Source organism: Rhinopithecus bieti, unplaced genomic scaffold (genome assembly GCF_001698545.2).
Source record: "Rhinopithecus bieti isolate Rb0 unplaced genomic scaffold, ASM169854v2 scaffold_7212, whole genome shotgun sequence".
Classification (NCBI taxonomy): domain Eukaryota; kingdom Metazoa; phylum Chordata; class Mammalia; order Primates; family Cercopithecidae; genus Rhinopithecus; species Rhinopithecus bieti.
In genome coordinates this window covers 3,493,695-3,513,433 of record NW_016806198.1, presented here as the reverse complement: position 1 = coordinate 3,513,433, position 19,739 = coordinate 3,493,695, and the positions used below count along the sequence as shown (strand labels likewise).

The 19,739-nt window shown below is 39.4% G+C and overlaps 1 protein-coding gene across 5 annotated transcripts in view; it reads left to right on the top strand.

The window, feature by feature from the left end:
- The first annotated feature begins 1,780 nt into the window (after positions 1–1,780).
- Positions 1,781–19,739, top strand: part of NMU (neuromedin U) — a 36,193-nt gene continuing 18,234 nt past the window's right edge. For 2 of the 5 annotated variants that reach the window (XM_017875186.1, XM_017875184.1), the window contains exons 1-3: positions 2,076–2,421; positions 8,094–8,152; positions 14,969–15,016. In XM_017875186.1, the coding sequence (XP_017730675.1) occupies positions 2,310–2,421; positions 8,094–8,152; positions 14,969–15,016 (219 nt within the window). In that variant the 5' untranslated portion in view covers positions 2,076–2,309. Of the gene's footprint in view, positions 1,936–2,075; positions 2,422–8,093; positions 8,153–14,968; positions 15,017–19,739 lie in introns of those variants that run through there. The other 3 variants (XR_001886229.1, XM_017875185.1, XM_017875187.1) reach the window with 3 other exon arrangements.

Sequence of the window (19,739 nt, the reverse complement as noted above, 5' to 3'; positions counted from 1 at the left end):
GAAGTCACACTCACCAGATTGACAAAGGTTTCTGCATGAATGAATAGCCATGGAAACTTCATTCATGGTTGGTGGGAATGTAAATTGGTATAACACTTTGGAAAACAGTGTAAAACAGAGATTAGCTAGATCATCACCTATGACCTAATAACTCCACTCCTGGGAATATTCCTCAGAAAACTCTTGCACGTGTACACTAGGGGGCACGTACAAGAATATTCTAAACAGGCTGGTTCATGCAAGAAAAAAAAAAAAAACCTTTAATACACAAGTTGTTTATTTTGCTGACTTGTTGGGGATATAAAAAACATTGAGCCCACTGTTTCAGGCTTCTCTGCTCTGGCTGACATTTCACGCTCACACTGGCTGCTGGGACTGGTGATCTTTTAGTGCACCTCTGGGAGACACCAGGAAGAAGCTCATAGGGAAGCAGAGCCATGTTCACTTGCTTGCATCCGTAGGTCATTTACATCCTTTGTGCTCTTTTTTTTTTTTTTTCTTTTTTTACTACTTTGGGAATAAATCAAAGTACAAGAATCTTGAATCAAATATTTTCTCACCCATCCCTGAACTTGGACCAGACCCTATAATCCAGACTTTCTTACATGCTTCCTGTGTATAAAGAATTTGAAGAAGGTGGCCATTTTTTTTACCTGATCTGTCAGGGTTTTACTCCTGCCCCTCTTCATATTTCTGACAGAGCACTATCCCAATCTGCCTTGTAATTCAGCTATTTGAGTAAGGGTTTAGGGTCCTTTACCAAGTTATAACTTCCTTAGGAAAGAAAGGTCCTACTGTCACTAAATCTTGTATCCCCAAAGGTCAGGTCTTGCTTACAGTAGGTTGAGCTGTATGTGCCTGATACATTAAAACTCTGTATTTAGGGAGAGGTATCTTGGTGGAGTAGAATAGCCAGTGGCTCCCTCACGTGCTGACAGCCCTGAGCAGATTGTTTAATCCCTCCTGGCATCATAAATGAGAATTTCAGTACTTCTACATCCCAGAGATGCCATGAATATTAAATAAAATAACATAAGAAAATGTCTGACGCAAAAATGCCCCTTCAAAAATGTTAATGTACTTCCTGCCCTTTCCTTGGCGTTCCTCGCCTTTCAAAGGGAGGTCAAATAAGACCGGTTTTCACACACTGGCACCTATGGGGGGGGGGGAGTGGGATGCGGGGACAGGGGAGCATCAGGAAAATAGCTAATGCATTCTGGGCTTAATTCCTAGGTGACGGGTTGATAGGTACAGCAAACCACTATGGAGCACGTTTAGCTATGGGACAAACCGGCACATCCTGCGCATGTACCCTGGAACTTGAAATAATAATAATAAAGACCAGTTTTCCCTCTTTCTGTAGAAGGAAATTAGGACTGTATTAGCTGGTGTCCTGGAAGAGGCTGCTTCCTGAACGTTTCCAATCAAGGAAAGTATAGAGATGGAAAGAGGGAGTCAGGTCACGGTAGAAATCAGGATGCAGTAGCAGCAGAAATGCATAGAAAAAGGAGTTTCCTTAGGCTTGGAAATCCGTAGGATAACCAGCTCTCCAGAGCTGTTAGAAATGTGTGTAGTCAAGCCCCAGCAGTCCTTTCTTCTTTATCCTTTATTAACAGGCAACTGCATTTCCCTAAGGGGTCTGTGATTTTGCAGGAATTTGGGGGAGGGTCGATAGCATCAACATCACCGTTGAACCAGCACTGCCGTGATATGCACCAGGCATTGAGCTTGGACCTGGAGATAAACCGGGGAACAAAACAGAGGCGCTTCCACAGAGGTGCGTACTAGGGGCTGCCGGAGCTCTGGCAGAGGTGAAGGAGAAAGGGCGTCCCACGCAGACCCAGGAAACCAGACAGCGTCGCCACTACCAAGTTTAAAAACTCAGACGGCCTGGTTTGCCATCTCCATTGTGTTCCCACTCCAGTCCTTCCAAAGGTGTGAATGGTGCATTATTTAAATTCCATTCTCTTTATCCCAGAGCGAAAATGCGTGGTACTTGGGTCAAAACCTCAGGCCAGAGGGTTCGGGTCCCGCTGCAGGGTGGGGCGCGGGCAGGCAGTGGGGCGGGTGACGCGGGGTAGGCCGGGGGTGGCAGGCGGCGAGGTGACGCGCGGCGGGGACTGCGCAGCCCAGCCCACGTGTGCGCGAGATTTAAAAGTTGGCGGCGCGCGGGGCGCTCAGTTCTGTGTGTGGGCCCCGCGAGCGGCGCTCCAGGGCCGCTGGAGGCACTGCCAGGGCACCAGGTGAAACACCAGCTCGGCGTGGCGCAGCGCAGGGTCCCTAGCAGCGAGCCTCCTGCAGCCGCCGAGATGCTGCGAACAGCGAGTTCCCCCCGCAGGTCGCCCCCCGGACAGGTGGCCGCGGCGTCCCCGCTCCTGCTGCTGCTGCTGCTGCTCGCCTGCTGCGCTGGCGCCTGCGGAGGTAAGACGGCCCCGCACCCGGCCGCAGCCGCACCATGCGCGCCTCTCTCTGGCTCCACTCACCGCTCTCTCCCGCCCTTTCTTTCACCTTCACTTGGCTTCTGGGACTTCACTTCGCTTCTCTGGTGCCGCGGGATTTCCCGCCTCCCAGGCACAGATCCCCCCCTCCAGGGCAACTAGCGACATGGGAGCAAGGGGCCCCGCCGGGGCCGAAATCCCCAGGCCCTGCGCGTTGATGCCCAGCGGAGACCCTGCGCGGGGCCGACTGCGATAGGTGGAGACTGGTAGGGCTCCCTCATCCTCGGGATTTCCAGCCCCGCTGGCCCGTGGAAACGGGTATTAAAATAGTGAATATTAAAATACCTTCCCTTTGATTGCAATTATTGAAGGGATTGATGGTCGAAGCAAAACAAGAGTGAGCCTGATACTTCGTCCGCTGAGGCAAGGTAAACTTGGCAAGTGCTCAGCCTCTTTGGTGAGTGAGCTCGTGTTATGTTGACATAAACCTGAGCTGCACAACTGGCCCCAAGCGCTAACCGCTTAGAAGGGGGAAGGAGTGGGCTTTGTGTTTTATCGGTTTTCAGGCACTAGATCAGGAAAAGGAATAGAGAACTTCTCATCACACAAAGTCGAAGAGGCAAATGTGCAAGCCAGGCTTTCAGGCAGTGCGACAGCTACAGCAAGTGATGGCAGATGTGATTTGATAACAATAGGGACTTCCTGAGCTTGGCTTAGAGGAAAGAAATAGGAAACGCAAGGTCAGGGAAGGAGATCTGAAGCTTTGGAGACATAGCCGAGCAGAATGCAAACGTTCTGGAGAGATTTGCATGGAGAGATCATTTTCTGGGTTCTCCAAGGGTTACAGCTTACGTTTGCAGGTGGCTTATGGGGACCATTATTCATCCCCAAGTCAGGGGGTCCCTCCATTGTCAACCACTGCCTGGCTACAGCCGTAAATTTTCTAGCTTGGCAGAAGGTTCTCTTAGCTTCCCTCTGCTCTCCTGTCAGTGAGGTAAAAGTGGCAGACTGTTGTGTCATTGTTCAGAACGTTGGGTACTTAAAATCACAACTGCAGAGCCTGTAGTCCAGCCCTCAATTAGAGATGGGAAAACAGAGACCGCTATGCTTTTCCTAATCTATTTATTTTTACTGTTCTCCTCTCATTGTTTTGATTTTGTCCTTTCCTGAGGCATTGGAGGGCTGTGTGTGTGTGTGTGTGTGTGTGTGTGTGTGTGTGTGTGTGAGGGAGAGAGAGAGAGAAAGAGAGACTCCCCTACTTGAAAAGCAAGATAATTTGGCTTTGAAATCCAGGCAGTCAGAAGCTAGCAAACCCAAACCTTCTCCACATAGCCAGTAGTGATATAACATTATTTTCTCCCAAGGTAAATGTTCATCTTTTAGGATTTTAAATATATTATTGGTAACTTAGGATGGTAATCTTTATCTGCCTTCTTAAGGATGCAGATAAGCATAGTTTGAAAAGTGACTTTTCTGTGTAAAGAAAATGGATTTCTATGCATTTGCATGCTATATGCTTGCAGTGAATTTGGCATCAGTGAATTTTGCATGCAGAGAAATTTGCATCAGAGATAACTGCCTTGGGGTGGGTTGGAGAATTTCCGACTGCTGGTGATTGAAGAGTATAGAAAGCAGCAGCTGGTTCCTAAAAGAGATGAGTCTTGGTTTTTATTTCCAAAAGAGCATATCTGCTGACATACCAGTCGTCTCATAAATAACCCCAATATTTTTCAAGCAAAAGAATGAGATACTTCCTTTACTACCCAGAGGCCCCCTAGATTGCCCTTTTGCATCTTCATTCCCCTTCAGACCTGCTCTGAATACTAAAAAATGAATTGTATCTCTTTAAAAATGTGGTAGGATGGGGAGGGTGAATGGCCATGTGATCTGTCCCAGTCCTGAGTCCCTAAAGATAGCACCGAGGGGGACGTGACATACATAAGCAAAACCCAGAGATTATCTACCATGGTCAATCATCAAGATGCAACTGGATGCCCCAAAAAACAACACAACAAATGTTGCAATGCCAGAGGAAAATAAAAGTGCTATTAAATGCAGCATCCTTGGGGAAAAAAAAATTGTGTGCAGAGCACACAATGACCATGCGAAGATAAAGGGTCAGCCACAGATTCAGTGGATGGAAACAATTTACTATTCAGAGAACACTAGTAAAATAAAGAAGGAAACTTCTGTAAGAGGAACACATTTTGGATATCTGCAACAAACTGTTACTTGATTTTGCCTGTGACAATAAGTTATCAAATGGTCAAGACTAAGTTAAGGAGTGTCTTTTCCTGCCCAGTCCTCTTGCTCATAGAATAATTTTTAACATTCACTTGGCAGTAAAGATTTCTTACTTTCCAAACCCACAGTGAAGTACATACTCACTATGAGAAAAGAAAATTGGCACTACTTTTAGAATAATCAGGTCTGTCTTTCTTATACATAATGTATTTACGGATGTACAAGATTTTATTTTCAGCAGAGTATACTGTATAATACTGAAGATTTCACTTTACTAAATAGTAATGAAGTATAAATATCTTGAAGTTTCTCACTGAAACTTATCAAAAACAGTACAGTTTTTATGATGCAGGCACTGTCCCTGAAAACACGGAAAGTGATCTAAGTACAGTATTGCTCTTTGACAATGTGAAGTCCATATCCAGAATGAAAATCACATTGACTCTAATTAACACATAGACAAAGGAAAGAATAACTCCCCCTTACGTTTGGGTTCAGTCATAGGATATTAGTCGTTAGTCGTTTTCTTTTCGTGAGACGGAGTCTTGCTCTGTCGCCCAGGCTGGAGTGCAGTGGCCCCATCTGGGCTCACTGCAAGCTCCGCCTCCTGGATTCACCCCATTCTCCTGCCTCAGCCTCCCGAATAGCTGGAACTACAGGCGCCTGCCACCATGCCCGGCTAATTTTCTTGTATTTTTAGTGGAGACAGGGTTTCACTGTGTTAGCCAGGATGATCTCGATCTCCTGACCTCATGATCCGCCCGTCTCGTCCTCCCAAAGTGTTGGGATTACAGGCATGAACCACTGTGCCTGGCCAGGATATTAGTCGTTTTCTACAAATCATAGAATTTTTTAAAAATTTTGTCTCTTTTTTTTTATCTTTTGTTGTTGTTGTTGTTGTTTTTTTACCATGAAACTGTGTTTACATGTTTTTTAGAAGGGCCACAAAATATCCTTTTCTATTTTATGGAAGTGCCTGGGGCTAAGTTAGGCTTAGTGGCCTTTCTAAGTGGCCTGTGCGAGCTTGGGAAATGGAAAGAAGCAAACTCTCCATGGTCCCGATGAGGCGGTGTGTCTGAACACAGTGAAGCTGAGGTGGAAGCTTCCACTTTTACTGGGGGCCAGGGATGGTCAAAAGTATAAGAATAAAAAATGCATTATTTAAACAGGAATGCTCTGTCAAACAGAATCTCATTTAGTGAGATCACCAGGTGTTTTATATGGAAATTTGAGAAGCACAGCTTTATCCCTTCCTGAAAACAATGAGCTCAGGGTAGGATCTACCAGACAACTGTGACTTTGGGATATATATTTGTGGTAGGGTGAGAAATATATATTTGCGAAGTGTGTAAGATTGTTTACCCACTTTGAATAGTTGTCCCATGAGAGGGGACTCTGTCAGGTTCTGAAATAAAGCCACTCTTTTATGGACTGCATGACTTCTCTAAGTTGTTTCTAATGCTTAGTGCCACAGAAAATGTGGTTGATTACTGTCATTATTATTGTTGTTATCAGAACTTAAATGAAATGACAGTAAAAACTTGTATGAATTCAAGGCAAGAGTTGCCTAAAACATGATAGAACTAGGGAAAAAAATCAATCAGGATATGCAATCAACCAGACTGATTTTCTGAGTTTTTAGTGCACCTGTCATCCAAGAAGCATACACTATACCCAATATGTAGTCTTTTATCCCCCAGCCTCCTCCTAGCCTCCCACCTCAGAGTCCCCAAAGTCCATTACATCACTCTATGTCTTGTGTCCTCATAGCTTAGCTCCCACTTATAAGTGATAACATATGGTATTTAGTTTCCCATTCACTTCAAATAATGGCCTCCAGCTCCATCCAAGTTGCTGCAAAAGACATTACTTTGTTCCTTTTTATGGCTGAGAGATAGTCCGTGGTGTATATATACACCACATTTTCTTTATCCACTTGTTGGTCAATAGGAACATAGGTTGTTTCCATATCTTTGCAGTTGCAAATTTTGCTGCTATAAACATGTGTGCGCATGTGTCTTTTTCATATAATGACTTCTTTTCCTTTGGATGGATACCCAGTAGTGGGATTCCTGGATCAACCCGTAGATCTACTTTTGGTTTTTTAAGGAATTTCCGTACTGTTTTCCATAGTAGTTGTACTAGTTTACATTCCCATCAGTAGTGTAAAAGTGTTCCCTTTTTACACATCCATGCCAACATCTATTGTTTTTTGACTTTGTAATTATGGCTGTTCTTGCAGGAGTAAGGTATTAACTTGTGGTTTTAATTTGCATTTCCCTGATGATTAGCGATGCTGAGCATTTTTTTTCATATGTTTGCTGGCTCTTTGTATATCTTCTTTTGAGAAATGTCTATTCATGTTCTTTGCCAACTTTTTGATGGGATTTTTTTTTTCTTGCTGATTTGAGTTCCTCGTAGATTCTGGATACTAGTCCTTTGTTGGATGCATAGTTTGCATATATTTTCTCCTACTCTGTGGGTTGTCTGTTTACTCTGCTGATTATTTCTTTTGCTGTGCAGAAGCTTTTTAGTTTAATTAGGTCCCATTTATTTATTTTAGTTTTTGTTGCTTTTGCTTTTGGGATTTTAGTCATGAATTCTTTGCCTAAGCCAATGTCCAAAAGAGTTTTCCAATGGACCTTCTAGAATTTTTATGGTCTCAAGTCTTTTATTTAAGTCCTTGATATGTCTTGAGTTGATTTTTAAGGTGAGAGATAAGGATCCACTTTCATTCTTCTGTATGTGGCTTGTCAGTTTTCCTAGCACCATTTATTGAATAAGGGTGTACTTTCTCCAATTTATGTTTTTGTATACTTTATTGAAGAATAGTTGGTTTTAAGTATTTGGCTTTATTTCTTTGTTCTCTATTCTTTTCCATTAGTCTAAATGACTATTTTTATACCAGTACCATACTGTTTTGGTAACTATAGCCTTATAGTATAATTTGAAGTCCAGTAATGTGATGCCTCCAGATGTATTCTTTTTGCTTAGTATTGCTTTGGCTATGTGGGCTCTTTTTGGTTTTATTTTAGGATTGTTTTTTCTAGTTCTGTAAAAAATGATTTTGATATTTTGATGGGAATTGCATTGAATATGTAGATTGCTTTGGGCAGTATGATCATTTTCACAATATTCAGTCTTCCAATTCATGAGCATGAGGTGTGTTTCTATTTGTCTGTAGACATAAGTAATTCATTCTTGAGAGTAATATCTTTGTAATGTTATTAAGGTTTGTTTAGTAATTATGTCTCCTTGTACTAAATCAAATGCTGAAATATTTAGTTGAAATAGGTGGGTGACGATGTACAGTGAAAAATGAAGAAAGTGTCTGAGAAAGAATTATATATGGATATTTAATTTTAGAAGAAATGCTATAAAGTTAACCTGTGGCTATAACTTTATTTTTAGGTGCTCCAATAGCACCTCAAGGATTACAGCCTGCACAACAGCTACAGTTGTGGAATGAGGTAAGGAACTATCATCACACAAATTTGTAGAAACTTTACCCTTCTTTGAAATTATCATGTTAAAATCTATAATTGAGCTTTGGGAGAACTATGATTTTACCAATAATCTAATAATAAACCCAGAATTACTATTTTATTAAATAAAAAACAAAATTTTGTAAATGGTTAAGAGGGCAGAAATAAATGCCAATAACAGGATAAAATAGAGTAATACAAGAACAGAGTAGTTACAGTAAACGTGTATGTACTTAAAAGACAGAGGTTCTAAGATTGGATTTTTAAAAATAGATCCAGATATATATTGTCTATCAGTATCACACTTAAAACAGAAAACAAAAAAAGACTAAGTATAAAAGGATGGAAAATGATGTAGCAAGCAAATACAAACTGAAAGAGAATATATCTGATCAAATAGAATTCAAATAAGTAAACCATCATAACAGACAAATAAGGATCTTATATGTTAATAAAAGAAAACCAGAACAAGAAAATATAGACATCATTAATATAAACTAATAATGCAACCTTAAAATTTATTTAACAACTGATAGATCTTCAGGAAAAAAATAAAAACATTATAACTCAAAATGTATAAGCTACAGCTAAAACAGTAGCTAGAGAAAATTTTAGCTTCATATGTATTTATCAGGAATGAAGAAAATGTAAAACATTAATAAGCTAAGCATTCTGCTAAAATGAGGTGAAAAGAACAGGGAAAATTAAAAGAAACACGAATGAAGTAAATAATAAAAATAAGCAGGGCGTGCTGGCTCACGCCTGTAATCCCAGCACTTTCGGGGGCTGAGGTGGGCGGATCACGAGATCAAGAGTTCGAAACCAGCCCAGTCAACATAATAAAACCCCGTCTACTAATAACACAAAAAGTACCCGGACTTGGTGGCACGTGCCTGTAATCCCAGCTACTCGGGAGGCTGGGAGGTGGAGGTTGCAGTGAGCCGAGATGGCACCACTGCACTCGAGCCTGGGCGGCAGAGTGAGACTCCATCTCAAAAAAGAATAAATAATAATAGTAATAATAATAATGGCAGAAATAAATTTTAAAAAGAGAGTGGAGCAACAGTTTTAACAAAACCATGTATTTGTTCTTTCAGTAAGTTAAACTTTGGTAGTACTGATTTCAAAAGGCAGAGGGGAAGGCAAAGAAACAAGATATAGACCAAAAAAGGTAGAACCCAAGAAAAATAGAGATATAAAAAAAGTTTTAAAATAATATTATGGATAGTTGATTGTGTGATGGATGGTTGCACAACTCTGTAAATACACTAAAAACCTTTGAGTTGTGCACTTTAAGTGGGTGAGTTGTATGGCTTGTGGATTATATCTCAGTAAAGCTGTTAAAAAGAAAGTATGGATGACTATCTGGTGATAATTTTGAAATTAGATGAAATGGATAAATTCCTAGATCAATATGCTGTGCCAAAAAAGGTGCAGTGGTAACATGATAAGCACTAAAGAAACAATTTCTTCTTTCCTTGTATCACTTGCCAAGACCTGCTTACTAGCTTACACAGTAAATGTATCTAAAGCTTCTCCATAAAGTGTAAACTTGCTCTAGAAGTTCGATACATAACGTTTACCCAGTTAAGAAAGTTCCCTTATTTCCCTAACTTGCTAAGAGTTTTGTTAATCCTAAATAAAATGTGAACTTAAATACTTTACTTGTGTCACTATTGAGATAAACAATATGCTTTTTCTCTTTTAGTCTGTAACTGCAATGAATTGCATTAACAAACTTCTTGCTCTTGAACTATTAGAACTAGTTTGAGAGTTCAGGAGATTTTTGGATATAATGCCAATATACAAGACTCAATAACATTTCTTTTCACTAGGCAAAAGTAACATAAAAGTACAATTTAAAATACTGTAGTATACACAATAGTGACAAAATCTGTATTTAGGAATTAACCAAAAACACACCCTAAATTTATACAGTAGAAAATTAATTTCTAATAAAGAAAATAGATGATGATATAAGTATTTGGAGAGACATTCTCTCTTGGATGAAACAATTAATTTAACATAATAAAATATCATTTTCCTTGTTAATTAATACAAATCCCATAAAATCAATGCAATCCCAAACAATTTAATTTACCTAAAAAAAAAAACTTTAAAATTTAACCTAAAATTGATATGGAAAAATATAGGTCTACAAATAGCTGAAGACATTTTAAATATGAAGAGCTACTACTGGGAATTGCCTTATTGGATATTGAGACATAGTATAAAAACTGCAGTAATTAAAAAAAAAGGCATGGTAATTGCACAAGAACAGACAGAATGAACCAATGGAACAGAGACTAGAGCTTGGCGAGTATAGCAGTCACCACCAGTATCTGTCATATCCCTTTGGCATTTGCCATCCCAGGGTACTGGAAATTTATAGTTTCTGATTGCAAGCATCCATGACTTTTCCTGTGCTGCCTGTACTTGGGCCAGCCAGAAGTGGCTGAGTATAAATGACCCCACCACTGAAAGCAGCCCCCAATTGGAGACCACAGGGAGTTGGTGGATAAATACCTTAGCCACCTCACCCCTAAAGAAGGAAACATAGTGTAAATTATAGAGTTAGTAGAAAATCTTGTAGGACAATATCTTTGTTAGCTAGGTGCAGGGAAAAACTTCTTGAATGAAACTTCAAATATAAATCGCAAGAAACTTCAAATACAAATCGTAAGGCCAAAAACATTCATGAATTAAATTACATTAAAAGTGAAAATTCTTTCAGCAAAGGACTCCATGGAAAAACGTAAGAGCCTTTGTTGGTTTTTTGTTTTTGTTTTTGAGACAGGGTCTTGCTCTGTCGCCCAGGCTGGAGTATAGTGGTGTGACCTCTGCTCACTGCAACCTCCACCTCCTTGGGTTCAAGTGATTCTCGTGCCTCAGCCTCCTGAGTAGCTGGGACTACAGGCACGTGCCACCATGCCCAGCTAGTTTTTGTATTTTAAGTGGAGACAGGGTCTTGCCATGTTGGCCAGGCTGGTCTCGAACTCCTGACCTCAAGTGATCCGCCCACCTCAGCTTCTCAAAGTGCTGGAATTACAGATGTGAGCCACCCTGCCCAGCTGATAAGAGCCTTTGAAAGAAGATATTGACAATGTCTAAAACCGATATGGGGTTGCTTTTCTAGAATATATAAGAAACTACACCAAATCAACTGGATAAAGATAAGACTTCAAAATAAAAATGGTCATAGGATAAGAACAGTTTACAGAATAAGAAGTTCAAAAGGTTAACAAACATCTAAAACATATAAACATGTTCATTAGTAACAATGAAATGAAAATTGGGACAAGAGCAAAGTGTCACTTTCTACCTATTAGACTAGCAAAACAATTGAAATCTAGTTAATCACAAATGTTAACAAGGATGTGGGGTCTACAAACCCTCATGCATTGCTGGGCAGAGTGCCAACTGGTAGAGCCATCTAGAAAACAACCTAGATATCCCCATGATCCAGCATTCCCTCTCCTGGGTAGATAGCCCAAAGATATTCTCCCACAGATCCATAAGTGGAGGACAGATTCAAGGAGGTTGATTATAGCTTTGCTTATAGTGGGAGGAATTGGAGGGAACCCAGCTGTCTCTCACTGGGGAGTGGTTAGGCAACATGTGGTGGGCACACATTATAGAATATACTGCAGCACTTGAAGCAACATGCTAGATACACACCCAGCAACATGGATAGGTCTCAGTGGATAGTGTTAAGTGAAAAAAAAGTAAGAAAATATACATGCACACAAAACAACAATATGGGTTTTACAAAAACATATACAAATGGAGGATATGCCTCAAATACACTAGAAGAGTTGCCTATAGGAGGGTGGAATGGGGGTAGGAAATGGAAATATAAAAAGAATAAATAAATAAAGCAAGGCTAATGATGATAGTGAGCTATGAACTGAGAAGAGTACCCTTTGTACCTAGGCCACCCCCAACAAAATACATAAGGGAAAAGATAAGATAGATGCCAAGTGCCAAGTACAAAACAGTCTTCAATAGTATAGAAATTCATCAAGGTGTATTACAAGGGCCTCTGCCTTGGTAGAATATCTAGGTACATGCTAGAACTATAAATAAGATGAAGAGTGACTTAGATAACAGATATTAATGTATAGTACAGACACATTTATTTTAGCTTGAAATATTCTATATTTCCATGGAAAATATTTGGAAAAATACTTTAGATGATAATGCTGGAAAAAACTCAGAGTTGCAAAAGCAGTATACATTCTTTTACGGAAAAAAAGATATTTAAACAAGTTAAGATGCAGCTGGGCATGGTGACTCAGGCCTAATACCAGTTCTTTGACAGGCTGAGGCAGGAGGATCCCTTGAGCTCAGGAGTTCAAGACCAGCCTGGGTAACATAGTGAGACCTCATCTCTATAAATAATAAAAATATGCCAGGCATGGTGGTGCTTGCCTGTGGTGCCACCTACTCAAGAGGCTGACGTGGGAGGATCACTTGAGCCCAAGAAGTCAAGGCTGCAGTGAGCTCTTATTGTACCACTGCACTCCAGTCTGGCAGTCTGGGTGACAGCCAGACCTCATCTCAAAAAAAAAAAAAAGAAAAGAAAAGAAAGAGAAAAAAAAGAAGTTAAGATGCTAGGAACATATAGTCAATTTTTCTGCTTGAAGATTTAAAAATTACAGAGCTACAGCAAACCAACACAGGAACAGAAAACCAAACACCACATGTTCTCACTCGTAAGTCGGAGTTGAACAATGAGAACAAATGGACACAGGGAGGGGGAACATCACACATCAGAGCCTGTTGGTGGGAGGGGCTTGGGGGATAAGGGGAGGGAGAGCATTAAGACAAATACCTAATGCATGCAGGGCTTAAAACCCAGATGATGGGTTGATGGGTGCAGCAAACCACCATGGCATGTGTATACCTATGGAACAAATCTGCACGTTCTGCACATGTTTCCCAGAACTTAAAGTAAAATAAAAATAAATAAACAAACAAATAAATAAATAAATAAATAAATACAGAGCTACCCAGACACTAGAAACACATTCTTCCTAACCATATATAGAGACCTAAACATTTTCAGTGAGATTTACCAATGGTCTCCACAGAGTTCTCAAAAGCAATCAGTGGCATAAAAAACCATTAGAGCCATATGCTGAGTACAATGAACAAATGCTTACTCAAATGGAAAGTGGGCAAGCAGTGTTCCTGTGTCCTTCAAAGAAATGTGAGAAAAGACTGAAAAACTTTGCAGCTATCTCCTAATTTGACTAACGGGGTTTTTTTTTAAGTGTCATGTTTTTATTCACATGTCGTTGATGTTCTGAGATTCAAAGGTTCTCTGTTCTTGAACATGGGCCACCTCACATAGACGGGCAGCCTGGTCTGTGTGTGGACAACGTTCCCCTGGTGTGGGTAATGTGTTCAGATACCTGCACACCATAAAAAACTCAGGAGGAACTACTTACTTTTACCCTACTAAACCACAGAAGGTGACATTTGGAGGTGATGTAGTAAGCATTGCTCAAAAGTCAGAGCTTTAAAATGGTTATCTTTTTTACTTTTACCTCTCAATTCACTTTTTTCCCCCGCAAGTTTAATTCAACTTAATTAAAGGATTTTTGTTAAACACTTATTCTGGGCGATTTAGCGATGACATGACCCCTACCCAGAGTGTGTGTGTGTGTGTGTGTGTGTGTGCGTGCGTGTGCGCGACCATGATTTCAGGTTTGTAAGGCATGGAAGAGGGACCAGCTGGGTGGGCGCAAAGGATGAGTGGAACAAACAATTCCCCAAATATTTGGGAAATAAAGAGAAGATGAGGATAAAAGGAGGATAAAAGTTCTGTGAGGATAAAAAGGAAGGAGACATAAGCTTATGCTTTTCTATTGTTATTCTCTAAGTTAGGAAATAATATATTTTAGGACATGTTCAACTTAGAAGCATTGAGGAGCTTGAGAATTTATGACAGTGGAGTATAATAATCCACCCCCTGGTATGAGAAAAAGAATCCTGGGACTGAAACGGGCCTCTAAGATGGAATGCCATAAATAGGACTCAACCTCAATCATTCCAGAGAGACAAGAATCAGTACCATTTTTTCCAGTTCCATTTTAAAAGGCCATCAAAGAAATAAATGTCATAAACAATGCCATACATCCAGCTTAGTGCTTAACTTCTCAGCATAGTTTTTATGATTAATATAAATCTCTCATTCTACCATTTAAAGTCTCAAGTTTTCTTTTTAGGATAAGGGCGGAGAATAGTTAGTTGCCAACTGTAGCTCAGTAAACCCTCATTATAAAACAGAACTCTCTTCCAATACTGGTTTCATGGGAGAGATCTAGTGGATTGCCTATGTTGTATGAACAATTTTTCTGGTATGCTGTTTATCATACTGTTATTATGTTAATTTAGGTGACATTAGGTTCATGTGTCATACAGAACCATATGGTAACCAAAGGTCTGCCTTAATTTTAAGGTCATTCTTTAGTCACCTCTCACATTTCTCAGACTAAATAATATGTGACAGTCTTTTCCTCAATATATTAATGTGAGGCATCTCCATGCCCTAGGATGGTCCCCATCAGCAGTCACTAGAGACGTATACCCTGTGGTTAGGGTGACATCTTGAGGGAAGTCTCATTTCCAAGACTTTCTTATAAAGTTTTTGAGGCTCTTCTCTTCCAAATCCAGAGTCCTAAACTGTCATGGAACTGTGGTTAATATTCCATAGGTAATGTGACTTTGTAAAATCTACTCTCTGTTATTTTCTGTCCATTCCCAGGATGTAACTGACATTTTTGTTTTCTACAGATAGATGATGCTTGTTCGTCTTTTCTGTCCATTGATTCCCAGCCTCAGGTAATTCCAATTGAAGGTATTTTATCATAATGTAGGTATTTGTGTAGTGCTTCAACTCTCCATTGCTGACTTTGGAACCTTTATGTGCTCATGAAAACATGTCAACATATGAGATATTATTTCATTTGCTGCAGATAATAATCAATACTGTGGGCTTATGTTGTAATGTGCTAGGGCTTTCATCTCTAAATAAAATAGATGTGCAGATAATATACACGTATTTTGTAATATCAAATTAAAATGTTAATTTAAAAATCAAATTATATGTTAAGTTAGAAATACTATATCTGTCAGGGTGCAGTGGCTCATGCCTGTAATCGCAGTGCTTTGAGAGGTCCAGGTGGGAGGATCACTTGAGGCTGGGAGTTCGAGACTAGCCTGGGCAACATAGCAAGACCCTGTCTCTGCCAAATAATATTAGTAAAAATTTAAGCAAACTAACACAGGAACAGAAAACCAAATACTGCATATTCTCACTTATAAGTGGGAGTTAAATTATGCGAACACATGAACACAAAGAGGGGGAAAACAGACACAGGGCCTACTTGAGGGTGGAGGTGGGAAGAGAGAGACGATCAGAAGAAATAACTATTGGGTACTAGACTTAGTACCTGGGTGATGAAATAATCTGTATAACAGAACCCTGTGACACAAGTTTACCTATATGACAATCTTGCACATGTACTGCTGAACCTAAAATAAAAGTTTAAATAATAATAAAAATTTAAAATACTGTATCTATTGCTGTATTTGGGGGCAAATATCCTATCTCCCAATTGAGTTCGAAACCCATTGAGTGATGAATTGATGAGTCAGACTTTTGGAGGTCAAAATATCGTCATTATAATGGAAAAGTCCATTTGTGACTGTGGCTTCAGATCTGATGTCAAGTGTGTTTGCTATAATTGCCTCCAGAATTAAACTTGCCTGCAAGTCTCAGACAGTGACTCTGAGCTTTCCACCAGTCAGATTCTCAGCCACAGGGCAGAGACCAGGCAAGAACAGCTGACCAGAGTAAGAACACTGACTCCATAGAGGAAAGAGCTGAACTGAACATGCCCAATTTCTTCCTCTCAGTTCACCTACCAGACACCTCACTCCTCTTCAATAGAAAAGAATTAAGAGAAGGTTTTGGAAAGAGGCCAGGAGTGCTAATCTAGCCCCTCCACATGGACACTTAAGGAGTGGGGAATAAGTGTGTCTTACATTGTCTTTACTGGATGATGCTGCTTTCAGAGTCATCAACTATGCGCCTGGGGTGTACTCCCTACACAGTCTGGCCGAGGTGCCCAGGCTGTTGGTCACACAGTCTCCATTTGTGTTTTCCTGGCCGGTGTGAAGAAGCAGCCTTGTATAGTGTTGTATTTCTCCTGCCTCAATCTATACCCTAGGTACCTGCTGGAAATTTGAGGTATTAGGTAGTAAAGCAAGACCAGGATCACCATAGATGACGTTTTGAACAATATTTCAAATTATTCCAGGAGCATTGGCAGATATATATTAATAACATGAGATAGATATTAATCAGCATGTATGCATTTGTGTTGTATTTAAAATTCAGGAACATCCTCAAAATCACTTTTAGGTCTTCAGTACTAAGAGGATGAATTTTAAAGCACTCATTTAAACTTCATCAAGATAAACTAATGTTTGTCTGGATTTCAGTACTGTGCCGCTTTCAAGAGGAGCTTAGTAAATTTACTATTTGTAACTTTTACATTTATAATGTAAATAGTAATAAATTTAATACTTTAAAAAATATTGTTTTATTACATGTGAAATTAAAGCTATGCATTAAAACCTAATTTTGGTTTCACCATAGTATATTGGTGATGTTCTTACATGGGATACATTTATAGCCAGCACCTAGAGTCATGCTTGAGAAGAGACTCAGTAAATACCTCTTTAATTACTTTGTTAATAAAACCCAGCAGCAAGCATGCTATGCAGAAATTGTTCTCTTGTAACAAATATCATTATATCATCCCTTTTTATGGCCCATTCACTAGTTTAAAAACCATATAAATATGGTTTTACTGATTTAGCTCTCAAATAAAAAATATAAATTCTGGAAGAATACATACAAAATAAATGATAATGGTTATGTGGAAGGGGAGTCCTAGGTGGATAGAACAGAAAAAGGAGGACTTTTTAACTGGATATCATCTTATAATTTTTTAGCTTTGAAACATGTGAAATTGTGAATTATTCAAAATTCAAAGGAAATAAATGAAATAAATTGTTTAAAAAAGATAGATTTACAAGTCCCTTCCCTAGAAATAGCTGCTGAATGAATACAGATGCATCTCTTTGGAATGGTGTTTATGTGTAGTAACTGTATTTGGGTACCTTTACAGGAATAAGTAATATTAATAAATTAGGAATTGTTTTTAAAAATTATATTCCTGATGTTTTGGGAATATATCATTTTATGGGCTTACTTCTGTGGCTGGGTTTCTTCATATGCTTGGTGATCGTTGGCTGGCTATCAGCAGGGGTGGTGGAGGCAGCTGGGCAAAGTGTTACTTACAGTCCAGCAGGCTAGTCTGAGGTTTTTCACATGGTTGCTGGGTTCCACCAGCAGTGGGGAGAGCAAGCTCGTCACCTAAGTGGGTTTCAAACATCTGCTTGTAACATGTTTACTCATGCCCCACTGGCCAAAGCAAGACACAGAGTCAATGTGGGGGGCCACACTCAATGTCTGCGTTAGGGGACTGACTACATAAAGGCAATGGATACAGGGAGGCGTGATTCAATGGGGATATTATTATAACAGTAATTACTATAATTTCTAAAAATTGTCATTATTTTCTCAAAACATTGATAATAAACTCAATTCATGAGTGAGCAATTCAGTACACAACTGAAAACTAGTTGTAAGTATAGCTATTGTACTCAGATTTAAGGTTTTAGCATCACTTAGTCATTTAAAATACTAAGCCATCATATCACTGCTTTGTTCCAAATCTTCTTATGGTTTCTTATTGCAATTAGAATAATACCAAAATCCCTTGATACAGCCCACAGACCCTAAATAATTTTTTTTTTTATTTTAGGTTCGGGGTAAATGTGCTGTTTTGTTATGTAGGTAAAGTGTGTTGTGGAGGTTTGGTGTACAGATTATTTCATCACCCAGGTAATAAGCATAGTACTAGATAGGTAATTTTTTTATTCTAACCCTCTTCCCACCCTCCACCCTCAAGTAGGCCCTGGTATCTATTGTTCCCTTCTTTTTGGCCATGTGCATCTGTGTTTAGCTCCTACTTACAAGTGAGAACATGTGGTATTTGGTTTTCTGTTCCTGTGTTATTTAGCTTAGGGTGATACCCTCCAGCTCCATCCATGTTGCTGCAAAGGACATGATCTCATTCTTTTTTATGGCTGCATAGTATTCAGTGGTGTACATGTACCACCAAATTTGATACAATTTTAAAACATTGTTAATTTTCACATACACTACTATCTTATTGTTTATGTGATTATGTGACCATTGCTTTGAAACATTTTTACCAGTAGAAAATGTTATCTTTAAGGTCGATAAATTTAAAAATAAGATATTAAAACTTTCATGTATTTCAATCCTTGAAGAATAGTTGAAAATTGACTTTTTGTAAAGGGGAGTTGGGGAAAATGCATTTGCTTTGAAACTTTTTCAGTCAAAGTACAATCTTACTGAACCTCATCCAGCTTAGAAACTGTTTCCTAAGGAGAAACAGCTCACATGTGTGAATTTATTCTTCTTTGAGTTGAAATACATTTTTGAAACATGACATTGTAGATATTTTCTTCTTATTGTTTTGTATTTTCTATTTTGAAATCAGCTATAAGTGTTTATTCTTCTTTGAGGTGAAATACATTTTTGACACATGATATCACTGGATTTTTTTTCTTATTGTTATGTATTTTCTATTTTGAAATGATCATAAGTGGAACATTTTGTTTTTGTTTTTAGAGATAGGGTCTCACTCTGTTACCCAGGCTGGAATACAGTGGTACAATTATAGCTCACCACAGCTACGAACTCCTTGGCTCAAGCAATCCTTCCACCTCAGCCTCCCGAATAGCTGGGACTACAGGTGCATGCCACCATGCCCAGCTAATTAAAAGAAAAAAATTTTGTGTACAGATGGGGGTCTCACCATCTTGCCCAGGCTGGTAAGGGAAGTTTTAGGGATTTTATTTCAGATTTTTGTGGGGTGACCTGTGTATTCAGCCCTTAAGTATAACCAGTGAGAAAGGATGTATCAGTGTTCACACTCTAGTTTTTCTCGCTGCCAACTCCCAACTCTAGGCTTAGCAGGCAATACCAATGCAACACAAGAATATCTACAAATCAGAAGGCCAAGGTCCCAGGCCATGCTCCTCCAACTCCTAGCCATGTGTGGTATTGGGCAAGTGACAGTCTCTTAGAACCTCACTTCCTTTGTATATGAGAATAACAATTCATGTCCTGTATAGGACAGAATACAAATTATGTATAGTCATGCATCGCTTAACAATGGGGATATACATTCTGAGAAATGTGTCCTTAGATGATCTGTCATTGTGTAAACATCATAGAGTGTACTTACACAAATCTAGATGTACAGCCTACTACACACTTAGGCTATATGACTACAAACCTGTACAGCACATTACTGTAATGAATACTGTGGGCAGTTGTAACACAATATGTATCTAAACATATCTAAATGTAGAAAAAGTACAGTAAATACATAATATA